The sequence below is a fragment of the Cupressus sempervirens genome, chromosome 2 (genome assembly GCF_028749045.1).
Source record: "Cupressus sempervirens isolate cs-2001-9-10 chromosome 2, ASM2874904v1, whole genome shotgun sequence".
NCBI classification, from domain to species: Eukaryota; Viridiplantae; Streptophyta; class Pinopsida; order Cupressales; family Cupressaceae; genus Cupressus; species Cupressus sempervirens.
In genome coordinates this window covers 153,590,045-153,610,704 of record NC_143119.1, presented here as the reverse complement: position 1 = coordinate 153,610,704, position 20,660 = coordinate 153,590,045, and the positions used below count along the sequence as shown (strand labels likewise).

At 36.2% G+C, this 20,660-nt stretch overlaps 1 protein-coding gene across 1 annotated transcript in view; it reads left to right on the top strand.

The window, feature by feature from the left end:
* LOC149571509 (Ubiquitin-like superfamily protein) overlaps positions 1 to 17,783 on the top strand; it is a 109,306-nt gene extending 91,523 nt beyond the window's left edge. The window contains exon 6 of the mRNA XM_089813017.1: positions 17,242 to 17,783. Coding sequence (XP_089669143.1) covers positions 17,242 to 17,400 — 159 coding nt within the window. The 3' untranslated portion in view covers positions 17,401 to 17,783. The remainder of the gene's footprint in view (positions 1 to 17,241) is intronic.
* The last annotated feature ends 2,877 nt before the right edge of the window (positions 17,784 to 20,660 follow it).

The window sequence follows — 20,660 nt, the reverse complement described above, 5'->3', positions numbered from 1 at the left end:
GCGCATTACCCTAGAAGGGATTTAGCAAAAAAAGTGAAAAGGTGTGTTTCCTTAGAATGGAGAAGTGTCACTGATACCCATTGTGGATTTAGCAAACTTGTATGTGTTACCCGTATATAGGTTTAGCATGTGTGCTTGTGTGTGCAAAGGAAAGATGAAGCAACAATGCATAGATTTGAGGATGACCTAGTTATTATACCAAGCAAACAAGGCTAAAGTACTCCAAGCCATACTTAGAATCCGTATTTGCTACCTCATGGTTGTCAACATAAACTATGTACAAAGAGGGCTTATGTATGCCCCTCTCCGTAGGATGACTATCTAGCCATAGACATCATAAAGAAGAGAATCAAGGATAACTACTTCTATCAACTTCATATCCTTCACTAGTTTGGCCCAACTCTCACTCATACCCCTAACTGACTTGACTACATGTAGTGAGTTTTTCACACCATTGCTCCATTGCAAATGGGGATCCCCTCTTTTGCTAGTAGGCTCAAGTGGTAGAGAATGCAACATTAAGTTGGGCTATGAGAGGTCATGTCTAGCTTGAGAGTTGATAAATTGCCTAAGTATTGAAGTGGGAGCGATTTGGCTAAATTTCACAAAGTCTAGGAGAGGGTAAAAAGTGGAAGTGATTTGGCTATATTTTGCTAAGTCTTCGTTCCCTTTGTTGAGCTGAGACTTGTCTTCATTCCCTTGATTTTGGAGCCGAGACTTGTTTTCATTCCCTTTCTTGAGCCAAGACTTGGCCTTTGTTCCCTTGATTTTGGAGCTGAGACTTGTCTTCGTTCCCTTGATTTTGGTGCTGAGACTTCTCTTTGTTCCCTTTGACAAGCTGCGACTTCTCTTTGTTCCGCTCATTCTTGAGCTGAGCCTCTCCTTCATTCCCATTCAACCTCACCTTATTTCAAGTCAAGTAGAGGAAGCACCATCCAATCTCAAGGATAAGAGGGTAAATAGGGAGATGAGACATAGACTTGGTTTTTGAATGGATGATCCAAGGAATTATATCCCAAATTTAAAACAATATGCCTTGAAACTTTGAAATATGTGAGTTGAGCCTAGAAACCCGTTGCAAGAGTGGAGAGTGCAGCCCTAAACATAACATGTGGGCCTGGTCTTTATGGACCAGGCCTTAGTTCGAGGCAAATGAAGCCTTAATTATGCCGTCAAAGCCATCGTTCAAGCCATGATAGTGCCCAGATTTGGAGGGGCAGCAATGAATACATGCAACAACACCTTGATATCCGCCAATTAGATCACAAAACTTGGAACGCTCAACTCTCGAGGAATTGTTTGGGCTTAGAAAGATGAATCAGACCCTATAGTTCATGAAAGAATGGGTTAAAATGACCCCAAATCTGTCTTCACAAGTGTCAATGTGCCCTCAATTTAAAGGCCAGACCTAACAAACATAAAGATGGGCCAAAATTGGATGGATCTAGATATTCTAGACCCTATATATGGTGTGTAGGGTTGGAGGTTAAAAAAAGAGGGTCCAATAATGTGGCTTGTAGCCTTATTTAGGGCCATGAGTTCAAATTTGAAAGAGTAGCCCTATAGGAAACGTGTGGGCCTGGAGGGGCTAAGATAGGTTAACATCCAACCTTGAGGCCTCTAAAATGGTCCTAAAAGTAAATTCAAATCGGGCCTGGCCCTATATCTAGTGACATTAAAAGTTATTTAAATTTCAAAATGGGCCTTGCCCTATAAGCTTGGTGTGTGATTGATTTGACTCCAATTGGGCTTTAGATTTGGACACAAGACTCAAGAAAACTAAGGCCCAAATAGCCTGTGACCTTGAGATTGTTAAGACAAGCTTAATTTGGATTAGACTAGGCCCTAAATCTATAGCATGTGTACCAATATAGTACAATATTAGATAGTTTTTATTTACTTTCTCTTTCATCTTTTTCTAATGGTCACTCTTTTTGTAATGTTTCCATAAATTTCTTCTGTTCGTTATGGAAACTTTCTTTTTCACTCTACAAGAATGTTTCTATTTTCTCACTCTTGTTCGTTATAGAAACATTCTCATTTATCTTGTATATATAGATCATTCATGATTTTTGTTTAATAACACATTCATTATTTGACCATAATATGGTATCTGAGAAAATTCTTGGCCTCTTCGAAAATTTTTAATTTCTTTTTTGAAAGTATTAGTTCAAATTTTCTGAAATATTTGCCATATTGTGTTCAAAATTTGCATCTTTTTTTCCCTCCAAACCCGACTAGGGATTTGACGTCCAATTTTTTTCTGCAATTTTGTGGCCTTCTTTTTGGGCATTTCCGAGCTAACTTTTGCTGCACATCTTTTGCAAAGGGCAACATCTAGGTTATTTAACCCTTTGTCTCAGATTTCAGCAGTTTCGTTTTCCACCATTTATTTAACAGCCAAATTTTGTCATTAAAAGAAAAACAAATGGTTAGGGATTCTTTCAAAATTCTCTTGTCCTGTGCTGGTTTTAAAAACCTTTTGCAGATTCTTGGTGGGTCTTTGCAGGTCTTAATTGGGTCGGTCTATATTTTTCTTGGGTGCATCATTTTTTGCCTCGAATTTTGAGCCAACGGATTCAAAATCTAATTTCAGATTCTTTGTGGGTTTCTCGAGCTCTTATCCAAGTCTCTTTAAATTTTTTGGGTCTTTTGTCAATCTGTCTCAAAGTTCACGCCATCTCCGATTTTTCACACTTTTTCTTTGAAAAATGTGCAATGGCATCTCTCACCAGTCTCATGTTGGAAGGCAGCCAACGTTTCAACGGAAAGAACTAGAACACCTGAAAGTAGAGAATGATGACAATCTTCAAGTACCGTTGCCTTGAGGCGCTTGTTTTGGGTATCGAGACTCATCCTACTATAGTCAATGTTGCCACAAATCAACATTGCAGAACATGCAGACCTCTCTGGTCAACTCGAGGTTGCCTTCTACGCTTTTTGAGGACATGCAAATTTTTGTTTTTTGAAGATAGATTGACCATTAAGGGAGGGTATTACGATATTAGATAGTTTCTATTTACTCTCTCTTTCATCTTTTGTTTTTTGAAGATAGATTGACCATTAAGGGAGGGTATTACGATATTAGATAGTTTCTATTTATTCTCTCTTCCATCTTTTTCTAATGGTCACTCTTTTTGTAATGTTTACATAAACTCCTTTTGTTCGTTATGTAAACTTTCCTTTTCACTCTACAAGACTGTTTCTATTTGCTCTCTCCTATTTGTTATAGAAACATTCTCTTCTATCTTGTACATATAGATCATTCATGATTTTTGTTTAATAACAGTCATTATTTTACCATAATACAAAATACAGATTTGACCCAAATCAGATTAAATGGCCCCCTTAAATTTGTGGCATGTGGCCTAATTGTAACACACGGGTCTTAATTCTAACGGAATCCCCAAAACATTCGCTCAAACTCAACATAAGGGTGCTGAATTAAACTCAAATGCTGGTAGGTGCACAAATTTCAATGCCATCAAGAGGATAGAGGGATTTATTTAATGCAGATCTAGGCAGAAAGGTCGATGTAGGCCTTGTCATTGAAGTTTTACCTCAAACTTTTCAAATTAAAACATTAACATCCAAGTAACTAATTAAATTCCTGCTATGGTTGGGACATTTAGATGCAATATGACCAACTTAATTACATTTGAAACATATCTGGGGTAATTTAGCTTTGAACATCCCTTTGCCTCTTAGTAGCCTCCTAGCCAACAGTGCTTCAATCTCATCTTGCTCATTGTCATCTAAATCTGAATCACTTTGATCTCTGTTACACTTATCCTTCCTTGAACTTCCAATAGTTAGTGATGTCTTGAAAGCATTTTCAACTTTAGGTAAACTGTTATCGAAGTTAGTCAATTCATAGTCAATCTACAGACGAAAGCATCAAGAGTAAGTACATTACCAGGAATAGCTTTAAATTCTTGAATAGTTGATACTCTAATAGCATAAATAGGCAACAAGGTTCTCAACACTTCACTTACAACATCTGTAACATACGGATTTTCCTAAACTAGTTTTATTCTTGAATTAAACTGATTTCCTATTTCATTTCACACGACTGTGATTTCCATCAACGGTATAAACTGAAAATAAAACTCTTTCCAATATAAAATACATATACATTACATATTCTACCAAGTTTCCGAGAGTACAAAATGAGATGTTAACATTACACTTCATAATTAGCTAAAAGTAAATATCAGATGTCCTTGAAAAGAAATATCAAACTGAAAAATTCATTTATCTACTTCTAATTATTCAACTGAAATTAAGTAACAAATGTTCTTGAAAAGAAATATCTAATTAATGTAAAAGCTATTTGTAAAAACTATTTGTGAGTAAATAACTTCCACCTTGAAAAGAAATAACCAACATTCAGAGGTATAAAGAACATACATTGTAATTTGTGGAACTTCTTTTACTTGTTGTCCAAGCTCTGGCATTGGTGAGAGGAGAAGCATTGACAAAGGCTTAACCTCCCAACTGCGGACCATTACTTATCTCCACTTATTCTAATTTAATAGAATGACCTTGCCTACCTTGAAGTTGTGCTTGGGATGTTCATAAGTCCAGCCATCAGAGTAATCAGGTGGGTTGAAGTCCCAACAGTTATATGAGAAAATAATTGAAGCGTCTGGACAATCAACAAAGATCACTTGTTCGACAAATCAGCCTAATTCACCTTGGCCACGGATTTAAAAAATGTGGGTTGACAAGCCCGATCTCCACCACTCGGCTTGACAACATTCTTCACGAGTGGAACATGCATGAGCTTTTTGTAGTTTTTAATTTATTAATCATATTTGATGCCTTTCTTTTTCTATGTAGACTCTCTCTACACCTTACCTTCTCAGGCTGTCATGTCGGTGATTCCTGGGTGCTCATGAGTCATAACCATTTTACACCTCTTCACTTGTAATGGCATTTTGCCAGTGAATTCCTTGGTGTATATATATTTACCAGACAAAGTGTAATGACGCCATCTTTTAGCCTTCAGATTCTCCAAAATCTAAGTGGAGCATAAGAGGAAATTAAATTAATTTCTTATAAAGTCATTAAATAAATTAAAATTAAAAATTAAAAGGTGACTTTATAATTAATTAATTATTGTATTTCAAGGGAGAAGCTTCTAGAGTGTATTAATTATTGGAAAGGTGGAAGCCTCTAGTAATTTAATTTTCTAGAAGCACAATTAATTATTGTATTGCAAGGGAGGAGTTTCTAGAGAGTGCATTAATTATTGGAAGGGGGAAGCTTCTAGCACTTGCAACTAATTAATGTTTTAGTTCCTTCTAGAAGGGTGAAAGAAAAGGATAAATAGGGGTGAAAGTCTCATTGTTGAGCATTGGATTTTTGTGAATGACATTTGATAAGAGCTTGGATGTGTGAATCACATATCTTTCTTGGCAATAGAGGACATTCATCCTCTCTTGTAACATTGTAGACGTCATTCCCTTGGGGTTTGGCCTTTGGAATACATTGCTTTGTACTTGATTTCATCATTTTGAGAATTAATATAATTTTAGCATCGATTCCATCTTCAGTTTGCATTGAAAAATCTATTTTGGCAATTGGTTCAGTTTTTGGGCATTCTAGGGTGCACATTACAGTGGTATCAGAGCTATAAGTTCGGCCATCCTGTGGAGATCTTCAACATCTATGTTTGAGCATGCGACAAGGGTTTTATAATTTTCGCAATACCAGAGCAAGACAAAGTAGGAGTTCAGACTTGCAGAACGAACAGGGTAGTTCATTCGAGCAAAGGGACATTCAATCCAGTCATACAGACACAGAGGAGATATTCTTTCAACAAGATAGCAATATGGGTGATCGAGATGATAGGAATATTGGTCTAGATCAGGAAAATGTTATGTTCAGGTTATTGGATACATTAGAGGAGGGGCAGCGGATGCAACAGGAGCAAAATAGGCGAATGGATATGATGCAATAGGAGTAGAATAGGCGAATGGATATGATGTTGCAGCTAATGGCTAGACAGATGGGCATCAATATTAATTCAGGTGATGCCAACAATGGAAACAACAATAATAGGGCCAATGATAATGGAGGTCGAGACAACATTAATGGTAATAATGGACATGAAAACAATGGAAATGAGGCTGATAACTTTAGATATATTGCACGCTCAGCTCGAATAGCGAGCTCGAGATCTCTTGTACTCACCTTCCCACCCAGAGATCTAGATCAGCCGATTAATGAACCGCAAATTGTAGAGTTACAGGATCAGTTTAGGAGGGATTGGGAGGCTAGTGGACCGGAGTTTCAGGCGGACATTTCTCTCAAAGATTATTTGGACTTGAGGATGAGACACATGCCCAGATTAGGAGGATTGAGTCAAAACCTTGAGCTGAGAAAGAAAGTTGGGAAACTTTCTTTACCTTATTATGATGCTTTAGGGAAGATGACCGCACGAGCTTGGGCGTAGAAGATGGATACATACTTGCAGCTAAATCTTATGCCTAAAGAGGAGGCTATAAAGTATGTGGCTATTCACTTGGATGGACCGGCACATGAGTTGTGGCACCATGGCATGGTAACCTTAGGACATAATCAAATCACATCTTATGAGGAGTTCGCTGAGAAGCTCATAGAGAGATTTGATACAGGGATCCCGAATTATAGTTTAAGGAGTTGGCACAACTCAAGCAGTGGGGATCAGTTGAGATGTATATTGGTGAGTCTCGGAGGTTAGCTATGTTGGTCATAGATATTTCAGAGAGGAGGTTAGTACTGTTGTTTATGGATGGACTCTCAGAACCCTTGTGAGGTTGGGTCAAGGGGCATGACCTAGTTATGTTATAGGAGGCCACTAAAAAGGCTCGTGACTTAGCACCTTTTTCATTTAGGAGCAGATTTCAGCACAAGGATTCTTATATGAAAAAAGATAAGGAGAAGGACAAAAAAACCTTTTCACAAGGATGCTTAGCCCAAAAGAGATAAGTTGGATAATGACATCTTGAATGATTTAAGCAAGAAGTTATGTTTTCATTGCAGAGAGCCTTGGGATATATCTCATAAGTGTCCTCTCAAGGCTAAGGCGATTCAAATGGAATATTTCTCAGCGGAAGAGTCACAGTCAGAGAGGGAGGATCAACACTCTGATTCAGATGAGGATATCACTATAGAGGAGAGCAACATTCCTGAGGATGAGAAGTCATTAGCACAATTAACGGGGCTCAGAAGGCAATCACATTTAAGGTTAGAGGTACTATCCAAGGGCAGAAAGTGATCTCACTCATTAACATTGGGGCTACACATAATTTTGTAGATGCACAATTGGTAGCCAAGAGAGGTCTACAGACTAATGAGCACCCTGGATTTAGAGTTATGGTAGCTAATGGTGACAAACTATTATGCACTCGGAAGATATCTAATCTTCACATCAAGTTTGAAGATGGCTATGAGTTGGAAGATGAGTTCTATGTAGTAGACATGGGAGACTATGATGTCATCCTCGTCATGGTATAGATGGCCTCGCTAGTAGAGTTCACACTTAACCTAGCAAAATTGGAGATGAAGTTTCAGCATGAGGGAAGAACTGTTGTACTTAGAGGACTTTCAGATGGGAGTTGCAGAGTAGTTTCCCTTAGGAGAATGCAGAGACTTTTTCGGCATAATAACATAGAGTGGGCAGTAGAATGTTTCGTTATGCCAACTTCACAAGAGCCACAGGTGAAGAGTCATCCACCAAATATCCAGGAGATATTTGACAGACACACTAAGGTATTTGGCGAGATTCTGCATGGGGTTCCTCTTGACGGGGGGATAGGGCATGCTATTGAGCTCGAGGAGGGAGCTAAACCAGTCATGATTACTCCCTATCGTCATCCTAAGAAACATAAGGATGAGATAGAGAAGGCAATTAAGGAGTTGTTGGAAATAGGGCATATCAAGCCTAATAAGAGCCCCTTTACTTCAACAGTAGTGTTGGTAAAGAAGAAAGATGGGATGATGCGCATGTACATCGATTACAGGGCATTAAATAGGAAGACCATTAAGAATAGATATCCCATCCCACGAATAGATGAGCTGATTGATGAGTTACATGGTGCATTCTTTTTTACAAAGATTGATCCACAGTCAGGGTATCATCAGATCAGGATGAGGGAGGAGGACATTGAGAAGACAACTTTTCGGTCTCACTATGGTCACGTCGAGTTTTTGGTTATGCCATTTGGGCTAACCAATGACCCTGCTACATTCTAGAGTTGCATGAATCAGGTATCCAGGGAGCAGCTTCGGAGATTTGTCTTGATTTTCTTTGATGACATTTTAGTCTTTAGTAAGACTTGGAAGGAGCATTTACAACATCTTGAGATGGTGTTGTCCACTTTGGAGAAAGAGACTGTATGCCAAGGAATCTAAGTGCGAGTGTGGGATGATTGAGCTACTATACCTTGGGCATATCATTAGTGTAGATGGAGTTTGGGTAGATCTTGAAAAGATTAGGGCTATTGTTGATTTGCCTACTCCTACGAATCTTACACAGCTTAAGGGATTCCTTGGTCTCTGCGGATTTTACAAGAGATTTGTTAAAAGATTTTCACAGATCGTTGCACCCTTGACAAAGCTTACCAGAAAAGGGGCCTTCACATGGACAGAGGCAGCTCAGAGAAGCTTTGATCATTTGAAGAAGGTGATGTCATCATGTCTAGTACTAGCTCTACTAGATTTTACAAAGCCATTTGAGTTTCATTGTGATGTGTCGGGAGATGGGATTGGGGCGATCTTGATGCAGTAGAAGCATCCCATTGTTTTTGAGAGCAAGAAGCTCCGTGGAGTGGAGAGGAGCTATTCCATCTATGATTGGGAGATGTTGGCTATAATGGATGCATTGGCTAAGTTTCGGTCCTACCTAGTTGGGGGAAAGTTTGTTATCAAAACCGATCACAACAACATCAAATACTTCATGAGCCAACGTGATTTGAATGATAGACAACAGAGGTGGATTACGAAGTTATAGGCCTATGATTTTGACATTGAATTTGTCAAAGGTAAGAAGAATGTGGTGGTAGATGCTTTATCTAGGAGACCTCATATTTGTGCTCTAGCTGAGATTATAGGAGATTGGAGAAATAAGATCATAGAAGAGTATGCGAGGGACATTTGGGCTTCTAGAGTAATTGCAGGCACCATACATCATGATTGTTACGTGGTTATGGATGAATTGATAAGGTTTCAGGGTAGGATATATTTGATTCTTTCGTCACAATTTAGGGAGGTAATACTGAAGGCATTTCACGATGCACCTATAGTTGGACATCCAGGGGTCTTTAAGACCTACAGGCAGATCCGTGAGTGTTTTACATGGAAAGGGCTTAAGGATGATGTTCAGAAGCATGTCAGGGAGTGTGCAATTTGCCAGCAGAATAACGGAGAGCACACATATCCTGTAGGGTTGTTATAGCCTTTGCCCATTGCGGATAGGAAATGGGAAAGTATTTCTATGGACTTCATCACCGGGTTACCATGAGTACAAGGGAAAGATTGCATCTATGTGATAGTGATGCAGGGGCATCTTGCATCCGAAATAAAGGGGGCATGTTGAAACTAAATTTTAAATTAAAAAAAAAAAAATTGTGTAGGAGAGAGAAAGTGACGAAAATAGAAGAAAAAATAATAAAATATAATAAAAAAGGGGAAAAAGGAGAAAAGAAAGAAAAAAAAAGGAATTTCTATTTTCAAGGTGCATAGGTGGCGTAAATAGGAAAAATAAAAAAATAGTCGTCATTCCATTTATCGAAGTGTGTAGTTGGCATCTTAGAAGTTTGTGGAAAGTTCCTTAAATCATGCATTTAACATTTGTTGTGATCCATAAAGGAAATGTAATTTTCTAATTGGGCCACATGGCGGTGCTTAGTTGTATTTGGGTGGGAATTCTAGAAGGTTGTGGTTATTGTGTAGGTGGAATTCTAGAAGGTTGTGGATAAATCATGCATTGGCTATTTAAGCAAGGCATATGAGCATTTCTAATCAAGCTGGAAGGTGTGAAAGCTTTGGAAGGTCAAGCTTCAACGTGTGAAAGCTCTCAAGGTGTAGCTCTTCAAGTAGAAGTTCTTGGGTGGAAGCTTTGGAGGTGAAGGTTTTTAGTTGGGAAGTTCTTCTTGGTGAAGCTCCTGGTGTGAAGACTCTTATTTGGGATTTCTCTTATGTTGAAGAATTGTAAACTTCTTTTTGAAGAAGTCATATCTATGATATCATCTTATGGATGTTGCAAGGATTTTCAAGTATAATAGAATTTCTTGGGAAGTATTTTTATCTCTTTGTCTCCATATTGTTGCATTCTTGGTTATGTGTTGGTAGGGTGGTGTGGCCCTTCATCAGATAGTTGACCCGTTGACGAAGTTTGCTCACTTCTTTGCTATTCCATCCACTTACAAAATAGCACAGGTGGCCGATCTTTTCTTCAGAGAGATATTTAGGTTACATGGGCTACCTAGTTTCATTGTCGGTGATCGGGACGATAAATTCATGAGTACTTTTTGGCAGGAATTGTTTAGGTTGTGGTACAAATCTTACACCTAGCACTAGTTATCATCCACAGACAGATGGGCAAACAAAGATTGTGAATAAATGGGTGGAAGGATATCTAAGGAACTATGTGACTGCCCAATAGAGGGCTTGGGTCAAATGGCTACATATGGGAGAGTATTGTTATAACACCACTTATCATATGTCCATCAAGATGACTCCATTCATGGCATTGTATGGTTATAAAGCACCTAGTTTCATGGATTTGGTTTTGGGGGATAGTAGAGTGCCCAAAGCAAAACACTTCTTGCAGGATAGTCAGGATATTTTGAGGGTGCTCAAGGAGAATATACAGGAAGCCCAAAATCAGCAGAAATTGTATGCAAACTAACACCGGATAGAGCGCAGTTTTGAGGTTGGGGATATGGTTTACCTGAGGCTACAACCATACAGACAGTCATCACTCAAGAAAAGCGGAGCAGAGAAGTTGAAGCCTAGGTTTTATGGTCCCTACAAAGTGATTTGCAAGGTGGGCGAGGTTGCTTATGAGATTGAGCTTCCAGAGGTAGTCGGGTACATAATGTGTTTCATGTGTCAAGGCTTAAGAAAGCCATCGGTCAGAGAGTTGTGCCTTCAGCAGAATTACCACCATTAGATGAGGAGGGAAAGCTCGTATTAATTCCTGAGGCTATTTTGGATACTAGGGAAAGGACTTTGCGAAGCAGGTTGATTAAAGAATATTTAGTCAAATGGAGATATTTGCAAAAGGAAGATGCTACTTGTGAGAGTGAGCAGGTGCTACAACAAACAAGACTGAGATTGCTTGAGGACATGCAATTTCAAGGAGGGCGGATTGTAATGAGCCCATCTTTTAGCCTTCACGTTCTCCAAAGTCTAAGTAGAGCATAAGAGGAAATCAAATTAATTTCTTATAAAGTCATTAAATAAATTAAAATTAAAAATTAAAAGGTGACTATATTTAATTAATTTAATTAATTATTGTATTACAAGGGAGAAGCTTCTAGAGTGTATTAATTATTGGAAAGGTGGAAGCCTCTAGTAATTAATTTTCTAAAAGCACAATTAATTATTGTATTGCAAGGGAGGAGTTTCTAGAGAGTGCATTAATTATTGGAAGGGGGAAGCTTCCAGCACTTGCAATTAATTAATGTTTTAGTTCCTTCTAGAAGGGTGAAGGAAAAGGATAAATAGGGGTGAGAGTCTCATTGTTTAGCATCAGATTTTTGTGAATGACATTTGATAAGAGCTTGGATGTGTGAATCACATATCTTTCTTGGCAATAGAGGACATTCATCCTCTCTTGTAACATTGTAGACGTCATTCCCTTGGGGTTTGGCCTTTGGAATACATTGCTTTGTACTTGATTTCATCATTTTGAGAATTATTATCATTTCAGCATCGGTTCCATCTTCAGTTTGTATTAAAAAATCTATTTCGGCAATTGGTTCGGTGTTTGGGCATTCCAAGGTGCCCATTACACAAAGATGCTTGTATTAAATACTGATCATGTTATTATTCAAGGTTCTGTGGCATATTCAAAGGTTGATATTTTAAACTAAAACAAAGATTGTTAATGAGATGTTGGACAAAATAGTTGAACCAAAGGAAATATTTGATTTTACAGACTCAAAGAAATAGACGGCTTCATAACATATACTGATTTGGATTAATTATAAACTACTCAAGTTCAGTCGGATTTCAATTTAGATAGTTCAACTCACAGCCAGCTCAATATTATGAAAGAGAACCTACATATATCGAAGGTTTTATTCAGATAAGACGTGTGAAAAATATATTAAGAAAACGTTTGGAAAATCCTTACGTGATTGTAAAAGGATTGGCCTTGAACTCTCCTTGGGCAGGTAGAAAAGACTCGATCCTTGCTTGGCCACGGACAGGGAGATGTGAGAGCAGTAAGAAAAGAATGAGATAATAATTTGGAACTAAGTTTGTAGTTTCCTTCTTATGTTGGAAGCCGTGAGCCTTGAAATTGTGTGAAAAATGATGAATGAATCCGAGCACTCGGGAAGCTCTAATATAAAGAGTTTACAGTTACAAGATCATATTCAAAAGTCATTCAAATCGACTTAAAAGAAAAGAAAGGAGGAGGGAAAGAAAGAAAGAGGAGTTTTTAAAAAAAAGTTATAATTATTTTATTATTATTATATTTTCTCATTTATGCTTGTGTACGTAATGATAGGGTGGCATCTTTGGATTATTATTTATAATGTAATGGTGTCATTTTATTATTATTTACATATGATCATATTTGAGGAAGTAAAATAATAATTAAATAATAGTAATATTTGATAATTCTTTAAAGGTAAGAATTTATGTTTATTTTACATTATTTATTATAATGTTCCTCTTATAGCTCATGCAGTTCCACCATGACATATTTTGCCAAGTCCTAGTAACCTTGCCAAGATAGTTTTAGGTCAAACCTGTCAATTTTGATCATTGAACTATTCGACCATCCCCTTCCGATGACCCCGTTTAGCAATGCTTCCCCTCTCTCTTGAGTCTTCTTCCTGTAATCATTTCAAAACAACATTCTCGCCAAGACATTAATTCAAGATTTATAAATTGCTAATTCAAAATCACCAAGTGACTGTTAGGGATTTCATCAATGTCAGAGTAACTAACTTTACATGCTCATCATGTATGTACAATGACTATGATTAACTAACTCAATTTCACATGATCATGAATAGATTTATACGACGGCTATAATTAATTAACTCACTTTCATATGAGAATTAATTCGATACAACGGCTATAATTAACTAACTCATTTTCATATGTTACAAACAATTGCTACAATTAACTAACTCAATTTCACACGATCATGAAGAAATAATTTGATTCAATGGCTATAATTAGTTTAAAATTTTAAGTCAGAATTTGGGATGTAACATCTTTATCACTTATGATTCCTCCAACAACTTTGTTGACACTAACCACTTCCTTGATTCAGTTACTGTATTGTGCAATGTTTTCTCCATCTTTCATCCTCATATCATCAAACTTCCCTCGTAGGCTCTCAACTAATCTCCATGAAAAATACTAGCTAATCCCACATCTATTTAGCAGGAACATAGTCTTTGATATCATCAAATTCAACATCATTTAGAGAAGAAACAATCTCTGTCACCAGTTTATTGTGTTCTTGCTTTGCCATCATCCGCTCAACTGCCATAGGAGGGGTTGGAGTTGTGTATTGGTTGTCTAGATAGTATTATGCATAGTCTCCAATTCTTGACAGGTACAATCTCATCCTGCTTTGCCATGATGAAAAGTTGTCTTTGATCAGTTCCAAAACCCCTCTTTTATACATCTTCGAACCTTTAAGTCCCTTACCAATTGTTAGATAATTGGGGGTGAGGGGGGTGGGGGGGGGGGGTGGTGAATCAGTCATAATTAGTTATCCTACAAGTTCTTAAAACACTTTAAACTTTCAAAATAATAGCTCGATAAATTGATCAAGCTTCGCAATGTCATTCGACTTAATCTTTCTAGTAAACTGTTAACTTCATATATCGAGTATCAGAGTAAACTTCATGTATATACTAAGTTGAAACAATAAATAATAAACATGAAATAAACATGCAACACAATCGACATTCACACATTTTGACACAAGTACTTTAACATGGAAATGTTGTAAAGCTAAAAGTCACTTAGGACCAACAACCCAAAATTTTCACTTTTTTGAAGTGAGCTCTCTTAGGAGCCAACCTTGTTAAAGGTTACATACACATTGTTAATGGGACTTTATTAGAGGATTTACACCAAAGATCATCCAGACCTTATCACTCACTGAATATGAGTGAACTGCTCTAAAGGACTTACAAACATTCAAAGGAATGTCACCATGCAAATGGATTTACAAACAAGGTAAACTTTAAGAAGATCCCCTCCAGAAAAATGTATAAACATATTGGCGAATCTTACATTATTTAAATATTTTTAGAACTAAATTTTATAAAAATGCAGTGATTTTAAATATTTTTAAGGACTAAATTATTAGCCAAAATTTTCTAAAATTAGCCCATTGGCCAATATTAGGCACTAAAAAATACCTTGTTTACAAAATAAGACTGTTAAGTCCACTCATTTAAGAGATTTTTTGCTACAATGGCTATAGAGTCATCATGAAATGATCTGTTTGAAATAGGAACTACCTTTGCTTGATCAGATCTCCATTTCACTCATTCTTTGTCCTCTATTCATCCTATTTCTTCCTTTTGACTGATCTTTTCACATACACATCAACTTAGCACTTCACTTGCTAGATCTCACAATGTTGCTCTGCTCGGTTTCACCTTCTATATTCTTCTTCACATATATCTTGATCAACAACAATGAACATCTCATTCACCCCTTAAATAGACAGCTTATTGCTGCTTCACCATATTCTTCCTTGTTTCACTGCTTAATCACAATCATCTGATCTTCATCCAACTTAGATTCATTGAATCTTGACACTCGTGTCTCACGCCTTCAATTTGAACTTTGTGCTTCATTTCAAATCACTAAATCTCTTTAATCAAATCGTCTTTGAATTTCTCCATCTGTAGATCTCATAACTAATTTCATCCTTATCTTCAAAACTTCTCAAACAATCTTTATTTTCATCAAATGTCGGTCTCAAATCAGTTCTCTTCCAAACTGTTCATCTTTCCCTTGCTTGGTCAACACTACACTTCTGTCAGTCAATACTATGCTCTGTTAATACTGCACATCCTTCATTAACTTTACATGCACTCGGTGACAACTGTAATAGCTTGGTAACTGGTGACTTCTTCATTCTCCGACCAAACTGACTAGCTCACTGCAACTTGCTATTACTTTGTCTTCTCACTTCAGGACTACATAACTTGCTTATACATGATCTCAACCCTTAATCAAATCATGTAAAACAATCAAATCAACATTATACTGTCAATGTCTAACTCATCAAGTGTCCATTGAAACTCACACTTATTAATACTTTCTTCATCATTATACTTTCTTCAAATCCTCTTCATCAATCAAATGATATGACACTACTGAATTAGCATAATGCCTTACCAGTCAGATTTGACATCAATGACAACATAACAACTGATATGACTTTTCTACAAATATTATCAGCATTATCAGTTGGTGCTGTCACTTAATTTGCAACTTTGATGTATGAATGTGGTTGCTTATAAAATCAGCAACATGATTGAAGAATTGAGATGATGAGAGATCAGATTGGTAACATACAGCTAGATATAAAATGCAATAGCATAACAGTTGGACAAGAGAAGTTTTAATAGAAAATTAGACAGCACAAGGATATGATAATGGAAGATTAGATAGAAAATGGAGTAACAACAGTAGGATGGGAGAAGATTTGTAGAAAATTCAGTAGCAAAGAGCTAAGATGATATAAGATGATCAAATGAGATGATATACCTCTCATTTATAGAATTTCCAAACGAGAAATCAAAGGCCTAGATGGATTGGTTGATGAATGGATGGGGCAGATTGAGGAATAGGGCTTGAATAAAAAATTGCATTCATGTGACAAATATCCAATATTATATAAGAGACAGGTTTAGGATGGGCAAGATCCTTATATAAATGGTTGAGATTTGGAGATGTACCATGAAATGGATGGATGAGTGCAAAGCGTGTTTGACTTTTGCATCCTTTCACATGTGAGAGAATAATGGTGGGAGGGATACTTGTCACACGATGACAAGTTTAGATTGTAATCTACATGAATGAGTTGAATAGTGAGAGTATTAGATGGAATAAGGATTGAGGGATAAAACATAATAAAATATTGGAAGAAAAAGGTGTTGCAGACTAATTTGACTAAATCAATTAACTAATTGTTGGAGGATTTTGGGGATAAGTGGGAATAAATAATAAATATTTGCTTAATCAACGTATTAAAACTCAATGGGATAAAGGCGATGGCTAAATTAATTAATCATTTATTACTTATATAAAGTTAAATGGGAGGATGTGTGAACAGATAGAGGTCTGTACACTGGGAAAATGCATTTAGCTGCTGCATTGCCTGGTAGAAAAGGGGCGATTCTCAAGCTGCCATGTATGTTTCAGAAAGGGGAGTTGCTTACTGGTTTAGAATGGAAAACTACAGTCGTAGCAGGTTAACCTTTACATCTTTTCTCATTTACCCATGGTTGAGAGGAAACTTGGGTTTGGGGATAGGTAGTCTTATTTAAATGTAATCAATAAATTCTAATATTTGTGTACCTTATTTTGGAGTGACCCACCCAATCTCTGTGCATATTTCCAACATCTCTAGGCATTTTACTTTTGAATATGTGGAACGGTAGGCAGGTATCCATTCTTATAAACTTTTGAACGTAAAAATTTGAAAACAATATCAGATTTTGGCCTGTTTTGAAATGTCCTTGAAATTTAAACTTAATTTTTATTCATGTCTTGAATTGCCTTTTTTGAGTAACATTTTATCAAGTAGATTGGCAGTTGCCAGGATCAAATCCATTGATGTTAATGCTAGAATGATTACTGTAAATGTTGCATAATATGGGGGATGGGTGATAAACATTTGAAAACATTAATGGAATCCAAGAGTGACCTTTACTACTAACAGGCTTGATTTGATTTTTTTTGTCAAAACAATATCTCATGAATTACATCTCTGTATCAGCAATTGGTTTTGACTGAGCTCTTGCATTGTGGCAGGAAGACAAACTTGAAAAGCTTTTCAAGGCATATGCTGAATATGTAAAAGGAAAAAGCGATGATTTAGTTTTCTTCTTTGATGGGGAGAAAATATCCCCTACTCAAACAGCTCAAGGCCTTGATTTGGAAGATGAAGATATTATTGAGGTTTACACTTAGAGCTAGAAGTAATTCCAGAAACATTGGAAGAATAATTTTGTTGATATTTATCTGACATTCCAAGTGTGAGTGGCATAGTCGTATATGTTTATAGATGATCATTGATCTGGTGATACTTTGGTTAGTGTTCTTGGTGTTTAGGTATTATGTTTTTTCACGTATTGGATTTAATTATTTTTGATTGCTCGTGAACTAAATCCCCTTGAATATTAGTTTTGAGAATGTACAGAGGCTCCTTGAATATGGGAAGGGCAAAGAAATCCAATCTGAGGTTATGTAACATATGTTACTTGAATTTATAAATGTCTGATTTCAGGAGAACAACAAAAAACAACTCATGGATTGCTAATAAAAGGTTCTTATTAATAGTTGGATTATCTGAATTCCTGAAGCCTAGTCTAACGCAATGTCAATGTAGGCGCCATTTGTTTTTTCTTATTAATGGTCATAATAGTTATTTCAGTCACAAGGCACATTAGATTTTATCAGGGTGATTCAAAATTCAGCAAACTTAATAAAAGTGTACAGAAATGTTCATGTTCGCACAAAAAAATGCCCTAATATTTTGAACATGCGTTGTCCTCTCTTGGCACCTCCTACGAGTTTCTCATTCCCAAATTGAACTAGGTAGTGATTTGGTGGAGATTTTCCTTCTGAATGGAGGATGGCACAACTGAAAGACTTGTAATAACTATATGGCTACATCTTGAGCTCAAAAGATATATTATGTAAGCATATGGTAACAGCAGCAGTAGCACGATACCTCTCTTGGATAGGTGATGACTGCCAGTAAATCTGGCAACGTCTATACAGCCACGAAAATGCACTTCCTTACGAAGGAGAGGACTTAAACTTTTTTTTTAAAAAGTTTAAAAAAGCAATGTAAAGGAAGTGCATTTCGTGGCTGTATAGCCACGGGCAGTAAATCTGCCCTAAACTGACAACAATCAGGGTGCCTCTCAAAAGAGTGGGATATGGCTTTCTGGTTGATTCAGATTTCAGGTGGAGGAGTTGGCGCGTACACACATATGTTGATTCTTGAATAAAATTCATATCTTAATAATATGCTTTAAACATTCACTATTTGTTTTTTAACAATATATTAGAATTAGATTTTTAATTATAACATATTAAAATTTATATATTAATAGTATCTGAATCAAATTTTTAAATATTTTAGGCAAGAGCCTACAACACAACAGTAAATTGTGAGCCTTTTATCTGAGAGGTCTTGGGTTCTGAGTGTATTCAATCTTAATAATATAATAATAACTAATATTGGCTTTAGCCTCTTACTGATTAAAAAACAATTAAATTTTTTTATTATAATAATTTTAATTTTATAATAGTATATTCAAATTTAATATAATGTTATGTTTTATTTTTATGGATTTATTCTTATTTTGTAAAAAATCAATTTCATACTAGGCAAATATAGTAGTAATTTTTTAAAAACCCTTGTTGAACTCGATCAAGTTTCGTTGTTGCCAAACACAATCTCAACCTCCAAACTTGTGACATAGGTTTTCATCCATTTTATCTAAGTTCTGGGCAAGAATCTGGCTTGAATTCATTGATTTGATTTAAAGAGGCTTGCTATTAACCCATAGAATTTGGTCCGTAACTTATGGAGACGGAGTTGAGCATCGCAGTTTAATGCTTCATAAACTTTCTGGTTGTCTATTTTGAGTTAATTCTTTCAGATAATACAAGAATGTCTTCAAGATAGCCAACGAAAGAACAAAACCACTATAGTCGGAGAACTTGTTTTTAATATGACCCTGCTATTTGATCCATAATCTGGACTGATATCCTTGCACAGGTTCATAAAAAATGGATCCTCTTATGGAAATCATGAAACGACATTCAAACATAGACTATCGTGCATAGCAATGTTTGTGGTTCATTCATACCTTGATGATATACAGAAATGACAGAAAGCAATAACAGAGACGAAGAATATAAAAAGAAGCATCGCACAACTGAAACAAGAAGCTATTGATGGAGAAATCTGTCCGTAGAGAAAACACGTAAGAGTGAGTAAAGTCCGTTTTTGTACTAATAAACACCCCACAATCATAATAGTGCGTGCTTAATTAATGGCAAATATTTCTCTCTATATATATCAGATTTAAAATTTGTAATATTATTTTGTAAATATAAATTGTATTTGTGAATCTTAATTAATTTAAGAAATTAAAAGTATTTCTTTGAATTTTTGACCTCTAAGGGGTTTTGTACTGGAGATGAATTTGCAGTACAGGAATGAAACATAAATAATTAGATATGTTTGAAGTGCCCTTGTTCATGATTTGTCTTCTTATATTCTTATATAACTATTAACCCTTTTTAGTCTAAGTCATAACCCCGTAATTTCATCTTAGTAGTTTGTGGCTTTGATTTATGTATGTTTTCTTATCATAAGTTTTCAGTTACATCTCCTGCACTCTTTCACACTAAAATGTTTATAAAAAAATTACACAATCAAAACTAGGAGCTACTAAACTGAATTCAAACGAGTTGTGAAAAACTTATAATCTTAGCTGCTATTTAATCTTTTTATTTTATATTTTAAGAGAGTTGTTATACTAGAAATCAATCTCATGATGTTTGTTGTCATCCTTCATATTTAAAGATTATCTGGATTTTCAATTTTACTCTTCATCTTTAGTTTATGATCAATAATGGAAATGTATGGCACAAAATAAAATTATTAGGAGGGGACATCATAGTGCGAGTGAAACTCTTGAGTGCCACTTATTTTCAGTCATTCACAATATATAGAAAGCTCCAATTTAGTCTACACAAGCCCTTTTACCACTTCCAGTTGGCCTCAACTCTAAAGTCCTAATATTATAACTAAAAAAATATTTAATATTGCTATTTTCAGATTTACACTTTTTTTCTAATTAACGTAATTGGTGGACTGTTTTTTCTTAGAGTTTTCTGTTTTTGAATGAGCTAAAATTATTGTTTTTTCACATTGCTGGACAAGAGGCTAGAGTAATATGTTCTTTCAGTGTGTTGCCAAGTTTTAGTCTTGCCCCTTTAAAGCTTGAAGTCTTTTGGTATGAAAGTGAGTGTGATGTCTAAGTGTCCATGGGTCACTTCTCATCTTTCTCGAAGTACTCTACTTTCTTTGTTTTCTTGGTTTTCCCCTTTCATTACCTTTACCCACCATCTAAGCGGGTTTCCTGTTTTTCTGGTGCGCGCGGGGTCTAGGTGATCTAGGCATGGTTGGGATGTGTTTTGGCATCCTC